The 9,986-nt window shown below is 56.6% G+C and overlaps 2 protein-coding genes across 5 annotated transcripts; both read right to left on the bottom strand.

Moving 5' to 3' along the window:
* Positions 1 to 90: 90 nt before the first annotated feature.
* ZBTB22 (zinc finger and BTB domain containing 22) lies at positions 91 to 3,459 on the bottom strand. The gene is made up of 2 exons (XM_055571711.1): positions 3,373 to 3,459; positions 91 to 2,750 (listed from the first exon to the last, which is right to left on the bottom strand). The coding sequence occupies exon 2, from the start codon at positions 2,679 to 2,681 to the stop codon at positions 777 to 779; it is 1,905 nt and encodes a 634-aa protein (XP_055427686.1). The 5' UTR covers positions 2,682 to 2,750; positions 3,373 to 3,459; the 3' UTR covers positions 91 to 776.
* A 647-nt stretch (positions 3,460 to 4,106) lies between these two features.
* On the bottom strand, positions 4,107 to 8,656 carry DAXX (death domain associated protein). 4 transcript variants are annotated; one of them, XM_055571703.1, is made up of 8 exons: positions 8,472 to 8,656; positions 7,228 to 7,486; positions 6,248 to 7,076; positions 5,906 to 6,120; positions 5,528 to 5,756; positions 4,911 to 5,382; positions 4,534 to 4,753; positions 4,107 to 4,357 (listed from the first exon to the last, which is right to left on the bottom strand). In XM_055571703.1, the coding sequence occupies exons 2-8, from the start codon at positions 7,432 to 7,434 to the stop codon at positions 4,298 to 4,300; spliced, it is 2,232 nt and encodes a 743-aa protein (XP_055427678.1). In that variant the 5' UTR covers positions 7,435 to 7,486; positions 8,472 to 8,656; the 3' UTR covers positions 4,107 to 4,297. The 4 variants fall into 4 exon arrangements, with proteins under 4 accessions (XP_055427678.1, XP_055427676.1, XP_055427677.1 ...); XM_055571701.1 differs by having other exon boundaries at positions 8,370 to 8,472; XM_055571702.1 differs by lacking the exon at positions 8,472 to 8,656 and adding an exon at positions 8,370 to 8,460 and having other exon boundaries at positions 7,228 to 7,483.
* Between the last annotated feature and the right edge of the window lie 1,330 nt (positions 8,657 to 9,986).

The following is a 9,986-nucleotide window of genomic DNA, read 5'->3' as shown; positions in this document are numbered from 1 at the left end:
CCTGGATCACCCAGCGCTGCAGAGTCTGGGAGTCTTCCCACACCCGAGGCGCCCCCGCTTGTCCCCCCCCAACCCCGAATCCACTTCCCTGAGAACCATTACTCCACCTTTCCCCACCTGTGCCCGGTCCCAAGCAGACACATCGGGGTTGTCGGGAAGCCAAATGAAATGACCAATAAATATTTTAATCACTGTTTAGAAAAAATAAGATTTAAAATAAAAACCTGTACTCCTACGACTTAGTCCCTCCTTGTCTCCATCCCCCGCTCTCCCCAGTGAGAATTGAGTTGGGGACCCCCAAAGTGGGGGAGGAGAGATTAGGGTAGAAATAAAGGGAACATCCTTTTGGGGGGCAGGCTATATTCTAGGACAAGGGTGGGGCTCTAAGGCCTGGTCCCTACAACTACACAAACACAGACTTCAGGTACAGACTACAACCACCTGACCCTTGACCCAGTGACTCCTGGATGCTCAACAAGCCCCCTCACCCCCACCCCCACCCCCACCCCACATGCGCCCTACTCGGGAGCTGGGGCTTCTGTGCACCCATCTGCAGGGAAGGAAGGGCTGAGATACAGGGATACTTTGGGGAGGTGGGGCTGAGGAGTGGAATAGGGTAGCCCATGGTGCGACGTGGTACCGCCTCCAGGATATATATACACAAGTCCATAGAGACAGGAAGACAGTGTGTTGGGAGATCACGTAGGGTCCACAGTGCCCCAGACTCGTGATCCCTAATCTCTCTTCCCGGAAAGCTACCCCGGTGGGCCGCCCCTTCAGTTTGCTCCGCCGCCCCCACTGAAGCCCATTTCCACCTTGTGGACACTGAGCGGGGACCAGACGCATCGGCTGGACGGGGGCGTGGCCCCACTCGCCTCATCGCCGCTGCCCCCGCCGCCGCCGCCGGGGGACTCTCTCTTGGGCTGCAAGGCCGGTCCGCTGGGCCCGCCCCCGGGGCCCGGTCCACCCCCGCCCCCGCCTCCTAAGTGGTGCCGGCGCTCACAGTGTCCCCGGTGGCGCATGAAGCTGTCTCGCCACATGAACTTCTTGGCGCAGACACTGCACTCGTAGGGCTTGAGACCCGTGTGCGTCTTCATGTGCTCCGTCAGGTGATGCTTCATCTTGAACTTTTTGTTGCACACGGGGCAGTCAAAGGGCCGCAGGTTGAGGTGCATGTTCACATGACGATCTCGCATGCTCTTGTGGGAGAAGGCTTTCCCGCAGTGGCACAGAAAGATCTTATTTCCATCCCCACTGCCTGTCCCTCCAGGGGTCCCGCCAGTACCACCTGGCCCGCCCAGGGTCCCTGCCGGTGTGCCCCCCAGGGTCACCGCCCCGTGTTCAGCTTGGTTCCCTGGCGGCTGTGAGGAGGAGGAGGATGAAGAGGATGGGAAGACTAGGATCTGGTTGCCCTGCATGTCCAGTGGGAGCAGGGGCCTTGGAGGGTGGGCTGGAGCATAGGATGAAGGGGTTGGTCCCCCTGAATCATCAAGCCCTGCCCCAGGACCCCCACCTTCATAGGGACCAAAGTCATTGGAGGACTCACAGAAATTAACCTGCTCCTCTCCCTTGTCCGGAGGCTCAGACAGGGTCCGGACATCACTTATGCTAAGGGTAGCCTCAGGTCCTCCCCCTGCTGGAACCCCAGAGCCACCCCCCAGCTCTTCATCTTCGTCATCCTCACAGGTCAACACCAAGTCTTCCTCCTCCTCATCCTCTTCCAGGTCTGGGTCTTGCGGAGCCAGGGGTGCCGATGCTGGGCAGTTTCCACCCCGCTTCACATATACCCAGTGTTTCTGTGGCACAATGCTGGGGGGTGTATAGGTGGGCCGGCGGAGCCCAGCCCCAGGGACCACCGCACCTCTCCCATCCCCACCGTCATCACACAGCTCATCTGCCTCCAGCAGCAGCTTGCCAGAGGTAGCACCCCCACTGCCAACCACAGGGGCAGGGAATACAGGGCCGCCCGTGCGGCGCTCCCCACTGCCCACTGCAGAAGCTGCAAAGGCCTCCTGGGAGGAAGATGAGAACTCAGTGGACTCCCGGGGGCTGAAGTAGTTGCTGCTGCTGGGGGATTGATTCTCACTGGCCCGGCTGGAGGCATGGGAGCGCAAGGAGCTCACAGTGGCAGGGGCCACCGTGCCCCCACTCCCTGAAGGGACCCCAGCACCAGGGACAGTGGCCGACATGGCTGCAGCAGTGGTGACGGTGGTGGCGCTGGCTGAGGCCCGGCCCTCTCGGAGGAGTTCAGTGCACTTATCCACGATGTGCCACATTTGGAGCACAGACCCCACTGTGAGGAAGTTAACAATGTCAGCAGCGGCCATGCTGAGGCGGCCAGTGTAAGCTGAAGCCAAGACAGTCTCAAAGGCTCCTGGGTCCATGACGCTGGGCAGCGAGATGGAAGTCATGCCCTTGAGTAGGACCTGGTCGTGGAAGTAAGGGGAAGAAGCAGCCAGGACAGCACGATGAGCCCGGAACTCCCGTCCCTGCACCCGGATGGACACATCACAGAGCTGGCCCTGCAGCCGCTGCTGATTGAGAGACTCCAGGAGGGCACTGGTCACCTCTGGGAAGGACACATGTACCACGGCGGCTGCAGGCAGGGGCAGTGGTGGCGGGGCCAGTGATAGAGGCAGGGGGAGTGCTGCCCCGCTGGGAGACAGAGGAGATGGCTCCATGGTGTGGAGGGAAGGGGTACCCCCCCAGCCACAGGAACAAGGGAAGGAGGAGGGCGGCCGGGGGGGTCTCTGGAAAGAAAAAGAGAGACGAATGATAACATCTCATAATGACACAGCTCTTTACAGTTTAAAAACACCTTCACATTTATTATCTGGGTAACCCCCTACAAGGACACTATAAGGTAGGCACTCCTCTCAACCCCATTTGACAGATGAGGAAACTGAGGCTCAGAAAGATTAAGAGATTATCCAAGGTCACACCATTAAGTGGCAGCACCCACAAACGCAGGAGTCCTAACTCCAAATCCAGTGCTCTTTCTTTGGAGGTTAGAGAAATAAGGTACTCCTGGGGACTGGGGTGCCTCCCCTCAGAAATTCCCATTTGCCTGAGAGCCCAACTTAATAAAATTTACCTTACTGGGGTTTTGTACACTTTTCTTGGGTGGGGGGGACAGGTCGGTTCTGGCATCGAAAACCATTTCCCTTTAGGCCATGCCCCTGGTTAGCCACGCCCCTTGCCCCCAGTTATCCCTAATCGCCCATCTCAAGACCCGCCCCGTGGCCTTTTGGCTCCGCCCCTGAGTACCCCCGCCCACATAGGACCCCGCCCCCCTCTGCTCCGCCCCAAGCGGTACTTCGACCTCCTCTCCCACCCGGAAGGCGCCCCCCAAGCCCGCGCGTCCCCGCTTACCGGGCCGCGCGCCCCCGGGCCCCCCCCGCCCCTCACTCGGCGGCCAGAGCCACAGCCTGGGCCCCTCCCGCCGCCATCTTGCGCCGACTCCCTCCGCCCTCCGCCTCCGCTCCGCCTCCCGCCCCTCAGGCTTTAAAGGCACAGGCGGGCACCCCCGCCCGAGCCGCTGGGCAATACTCGGCCGACTCGGCCACTTCTCCTTTAAAAAACGGCTGCTTCATTCCACCTTAAAGGTACCACGTCTCGTACGCCGCTAAGGACTCCGGACTCAGGTCCGCCGAAGCTCTCATTTCCCTTTAATTTAGTAAGCCTGCCTCTTCCTATTGGCGATGGGTCTAGGCCTTCGCTGCTTGGGCTCCGCCCCTGAGCTGTGGCCATTAGCGCGTTTACGATGTCTAACCGCCCTGGTCGCCCAGCTCCTGACAGTCCTCCTGAAGCCCCGCCCCCCACCTCTGGTCCTGGATTGGCTAGATAACCTTGAGTCGGCCCCTGATTGGCTTTTTTACGGCTACCGCTAGAAGTGGGAAAGAAAAGCGCATTCAGGAGGCTGAAGCACATTTTAGTGCCTTGCAGAGGGCAAGGAGCCCTGAGGATGAGAAAAACTCCAACAGAGGCGTGAAGGCAGCTGGACAGGGCAGATCCAGGGCTGTCCCGGGGGAACGGCTAACCCTGAGCCAGAGGACAGCTGGTGCCAATCACCAGCTGGTGAGGGCGGGACAAGGAAAAGACAGGGATACAATAAGAAAAGAACTTTATTGTTTATTAATGTTTCTATGTAAAACTTAAGCTTTGTTGTTGTTGTTGTTTTTAAAAAGAAACCACCAACAGGCGATTAGCTCAGTCCATCCCTTCCTCAGTCATGTGCTTCCTACCATCCTCCAAATACGATCCCAAACATTTTGGGGGCAGGAGGAGGGGGAGGCGGTTAATCAGAGTCTGAGAGCACGATGATCTCCTCGGGATCACACTGTGTGGCCACACTCATCTGCAGGGGAGTGAGAGACAAAGAGTCAGAAAGGTCTGGAACATAGTGGAGGAGAAGCCAGGGAACTTAGGGTGGGAAAAAAGAGAGAGGGAGGAGGTAATGGGTATAACATTCAGAGAACCCCAAATGAATGATGAAAGAGAATGAAGTTAGGAAACACAGCCACCCCCTCTTACCTTATAAGTACCAGGCCTGGAGGGTTGTGACTGGGGAGTGTGGGACAACCGGGTTGGAAGTGGGCTACAGAGGGAGCTGGTCACCAAGCCATGGCTAGGAGAGTCCACCCTTGTTGAGGAATCAGCAACTGGAGCCATAGAAGCCAAGGGGGAAGGCGGGCTGGGCAGGGCATGTGTCTTCTGCCCGTTCTTCTGCACTGCCCTTTGCATTTCCACATGGCTAGAGACAGAAACATACATGGGAGGAGGGTTGTGTGTGGAGCCTGAGGCTGGAGGGGGAGCGTGCAGTTTTTCCCCAGACTCCTTTCTATAATATTTCTCTCAGAAAGCCCCTTCAGTCCCTCCATGGCTTCCCTCTTTCTCCTTGTTGCTGTTACCTCTTTCCTAATGGCCCAGCTTCTGTTTGCTTCTCTTTCCGAGATTTCTTGCGGGGGGGACTGGAATCCCCCCAAGTGTGAGGAGAGACGCCTCCATTGAAGGAAGTGGAGGTGACCATGGCGGCCCCATTCTCCAACACAGTGGTGAGGAGGTCCTCTGATTTCTTGGAAGAGGAAATGTCCCTCTCCTCAGGGGAAGGGGTCGTATCCAGGGGCAAGGCTTCAATCTCTAGCTCAAAGAGCTGAGACATAGGGCTCTCTTCCTCCAGGGGCAGCTCCTCGAGGCGCTCTTCCCTGCTTCCAGCAACTACATTGGAGGGGGCCGGGGGCTCTTCTGCCAGTGAAGATGGCGACTCTGTGAGTCTTTTGTTTTGCTGCTTCTCTGAAGACCCATTGTTCCCTTTATGAGGTTCCAGGTTCTTTTCAGTGGAGATCGGTAGTGGGGACACAGGGCTCTTATCTCCATCCTTCTCTGGAAAAAAAAAAAAAAGAGCAGATTGGTAGCAAAAGAACTGGGAGAAAGAGTAAGAGGAAGAAGGAAAGGATCTCAAAGAGGGGGCTCGTGCCCAACAGAGTAGAGAGAACTGACACACGAGAAGACTGTTTCCTTGACATACCTGCTTCCTCCTCCTCCTCTTCATCGTCCCCCTGACCTTCCTTCATCTGTTCCAGATCCTCCTCTTCTTCAGAATCTGTGGCCTCATCATCTTCCTCTTCGTCTTCCTCCTCTTCCTCGTCTTCCTCCTCTTCCTCTTCCTCCTCCTCTTCACTTTCCTCATCTTCTTCATCATCGATCTCAGCCTTGGAAGTGGTAGGACACTCCTGGGATGCCATCCCACTAGGGCCCTGCAGAGGACAAAGGAGTTTCCTGAAGGAATCTGTTGCCCCATTCTCAAAGGAATGCTTCTTGAATTCCTTCTGCACATGCCACGATCAGTCACCCCAGACTCCCTCCTGGCCAGTGCAGGGGAAGGACAAGGTCTCTCCTTTCATACCTCACCAGAATCCAACGAGGATTTGGGGGTATCTTCAGAGTGGGAAGAGGTGGCCTGGGGGAGCCGGGCTCTTCTCTTCTGTCTCTCACTCTCCTCATTCCTGTCTTGCATCATTGCGTACTTGGAGATGACCTCATCCAGCCGGCTCATAGCCAAGCTTCGGTTCTCCCGCAGGCGCCGGGCCAGGACAGGATCTGACAGAGCGGGATCAATGCCTGTGTGGGAAGATATAAAGTCAGTGTAGTCACCCAGAACTCTAGAAGTAGGGACTAAAGAGATGCCCCCTCCACCACACACACCTGACGAACAAGGGTTACCAAGGAGTATCTCACTAATGCCTACCTGGCCTATAGTCATCTGTGAGGTGACAGCCAAAGTTGTAGATGAGATCCAGGTGGCGACGCTCCTGTAACCTGATGCCCACATCTCGGAAGGCATCCTGAGCCATGAGCTGGAGCTGCTGTCGGGGGAGGCCAAGGCTGTGCCGAGCAGCTGCCTTCTCTACGGCCCGCAGTACATCTCCATAGTCAGGGAAGGTATCAGGCCCTGGCTTGTTGATGAGCCGCTCAATGCGCCTATTGACCTCTGGGTAGCGGGTACCACGGTAGGGGATGCGCTGCTCTATGACCCGGCCTGTCAGTGAAGAGCAGTCTTTCAGCTCACACAGCCGCCCAAAGAGACGGATCAGCTTACGCTTCAACCTTGCTTCCTGCAGGTAAGTGGAGTCTGGGTCATCCATTTCTGAGAGATCCAACTCCTTTTCTTGCAGCCGCCGGATCTCTGCCACATACAGTGCCAGCAGCTGCTCCAAGCGCTGGATCTGCCGCCGGGAACCATGGGTCCTTGGGGCCTCAGAGGCAGTGGTCTCAGCATTTGGGTCCGAGGAGGGGTCTGTGGGAGGGTTATTCCCAGAGGGCTCACTAGAGGTGGTGGCAGCAGGGGCCAGGTTCAGCTTCTTCTTGGCTGAGTGGGCCTTGAGAACCGTGCAGAGCTCATTAATGTAGACATAGAGCTTAGCTGGCCGGTTCTGGGCCCGAGAGAGGACCCGAGAGAGGATGTTGCAGAACTCCGCCGAGGCCAAAAACAGAGGGTGGGCCCGCTGCTGCCGGTTATAGAGGAACGGGACCACCTCAGGGTGGTCCGCCGTCTGCGTCTTACACAGTGCAAGGAACTGGAAGGTTCACGGGGGAAAAGGGAGGGGAAAAAGATAAAGGATAGGGTTGAGAGAAAGGTGAGGTGGGGTTAGTGGGGGAGAAAGGACAGGAGAGCCAATCAGCCATCCCCCTCCCTGGGGCACGACAGTCTTCTCCCCTAAAGCTCACCTCTTCAAACAGCTTCTCATTCTCCAACTTGTAGCATTTCTTGCCGCCCGAACTACTGCTTCCTCCAGCCCCGTGGGGCTGAGAGGAGCCAGGGGCTTCTGCCCTGGGTGAGGCCGGATTAGGGGGTGGGTGGGAGGGCCCTGGCTGAGCAGCTGCTTCATCTTCTTCATCATCATCCAGCACGATGATGCTGTTAGCGGTGGCCATAGGGGATCAAATCCCCCGGAGGGAGGAAGTGTTGGGGATTTCGTAATTCCTGCTGGAAGGGGATGGGGCCTCAGACGGAGCCCCTCCAGCATCGCCCCATCCCTTCATCTCACACGTTTTCCAGTCTTCTTGGGTTTCAAAAGCACCCAGCCATGCCCAACAGTGTCCTTATTGCCCAGCTTCAGCAAGCAGTAGTACCATATGTTTTTCTGGCCCTTTACTGTGGGAGTTGCAAACCTTCTGAAAACCTGAAGTCCCACCCCCAGCTCCACCCCCCACGCCTATATCCGGTCTTCCAGTATCGTTTTCCCACTATTTCTCAGAGTTGGCAAGTTGAGTCTTCCTCTCAACCCCTGGACGACCTCTCACGCTGCACTCCAGATTCCCTTGACATCCTCCCGAACAGACACCACAACCCCGCTGGCACCACCGTTTTCCCTGTTCGCTGTCTCTCACACATATCAAATCTATACCCTCACCCCATTCTGAAAGATAACCCCAACTCGGAGACCCTCTGAGAAGGAGGTTCCCTCCCCAAAATCCATTCCCTTTTCTACTTAAATTATCTCTATATTCCACCCTCTGGTGGGTCTCCTCAAACCGAAGCGCTAGGTTGAAGATATTTCACCTCAAGTCCCCTCCTCACCCCACCCTAATTTCCCCCATTCTCTCTCCGAGACCTGTAACCGATCGTGAGCTCCACGCTGGGCTCTCCCGATTCCTCTCAGATTCCAGCCCTGAGTCCAGTCCTTCCCCTAAATGAGCTTCCCGCCAAGTCCCCCTCCCCCAGTTCTGCCCCTGGCCGCCCCACTCCCCTTCAGGGATAGGAAGGAAGATCCCACAGCCTGCCCCTCAGACTCAGCGCCGGGACCCCCAGTACCTCTCCCTAGACATTCCTGCCCCCGCCTTCGCTCCCCACACCGTCCGGCCCCCACCTCAGAAACGGTCTCTCGAGGCGACCCTCTCCGCTGATCTCAGAACCTCGCATGGTTCCCTCCGTCTTCCTTCCCCCTCCCACCGCAGGCCCTACTCCGTACCGGAAGCCGCGGAGTTTCCGCCCTCACGCGCTGGGCGCGGCCATATTGTCGCACGGACTCCAGTGCCCCCGTCAGGCAGGAAGGCAGGTAGGGCCGCCCCTCCTAGAGCCTCCAGTGCCGCCCACAGAGCCTGCGGCTCCTTTCACCCTGGCCTGCAGGGGGCGGACTCGTCGCCTCCCGGCGTCCTAAATACCCGAGGGCCGCCATTTTGCCGTACGGCTCTGGCTGCGCCGGGACCGGGGCGCGCCGTCTGTGGAGCTCTTTTCACCCGGTGCTTCCGCGACTCCGCCAATCAGAAACTTCCCGCATCCCGGCCCAACCACCGCTAGTCGCGTGCGGGGAGGACTGATCCACCTTTCTACGTTGGGGAGGAGGGGGAGGAAATAACGGAACAGCGCGGGGTGAGGAACTGTGCCCTCCAAGGCTCAACAGGGATGCATGGAAAGGCAGGAGTCTCTTAAAAGGGAAATAAAACCTTTTCTATCCGCTGGGCTTTGACAAGCCTTGTGGCGCTCCTTTCCTACCTGCCAGGTCCCAGTTTCCGCGGCTCAATCGACTGTACCTGTCATTCCTTTCTATGGTCTGCGCGCTCCCTTGCCGCTGCCCAGAAGCTACTTCTACATCCAGGTGCCTACATCTCCCAATCATGAAGTCATAACACATGCATACAAACGAGCACAACACGCTATACAAATGTGTTGTTATTATTATTGCGATTGTTGGCGTGCTTTCCAAGCTCCACCACAGAACTAATGACCAACCAAGTAGGTGGGATCTAGTTGGTTCTCCGTCGTTTTCTGGAGGGGGTTCCCGAGGCGCAGGCGCTGAAGACAAGGAGGCTGTGCTTTGTCCAGGAGCTCTAGGGCCTGAGGACAGGCGATGTGGGGAGGAGGCTCTGAGCAGAATCTGTAAGAGCTGTGAGAAGAAGCGAGGCTCGAGGCTCGTAAAATACCTTGAGTCTCGTCTCCTCCTCTTCCTCTGGGATAGCTGATGAAGGAAGAGAGAAGAAACCAATATTGGCGCCCGCCTCGCCCACACCCTCACCCTAAACCAACTTTAGGGAAACTGGAGGGGCTCGAAGAGGCAAAGCTGGGCCCAAAGGTGAACTTCTGAGGAAACCGGAAAGGTTAACATGGTTCCAATCGCTGCGTTTCCCACATCCTTGAGAATTCCATAGAGGGTGAGCATCTTGCCACTTTCTAGGACCACAGTCTCTTACATCCCCAATCCCTCAGAGTTACAGAACCTCAAACCCTCACTCCCATTAAAGAATCCCACACCACTTCTCTCCAGTCGTCTAAGCCTGTAGTCTTCAAATTGGGGGACATGAAGACTCGCCTAAGGGTATTCGGATTTGGGACATATAAAGGATTAATTTCCAGATTCTCAGTTTTCCCAAAATTTGTTTTCCTGAATAAATGCTTGCACTAGAGCTTCTCCTTCTTCTCTTTTACAATAGACTTTCTCCCTCTCTATTTAAAAAGAAAAAAAAAAAAGGTATAGTTCTTAACCATG

Source organism: Bubalus kerabau, chromosome 3 (assembly GCF_029407905.1).
Source record: "Bubalus kerabau isolate K-KA32 ecotype Philippines breed swamp buffalo chromosome 3, PCC_UOA_SB_1v2, whole genome shotgun sequence".
NCBI lineage: Eukaryota > Metazoa > Chordata > Mammalia > Artiodactyla > Bovidae > Bubalus > Bubalus kerabau.
The sequence above is the reverse complement of the archived record's forward strand: the minus strand, read 5'-3'. Positions and strand labels throughout refer to the sequence as shown.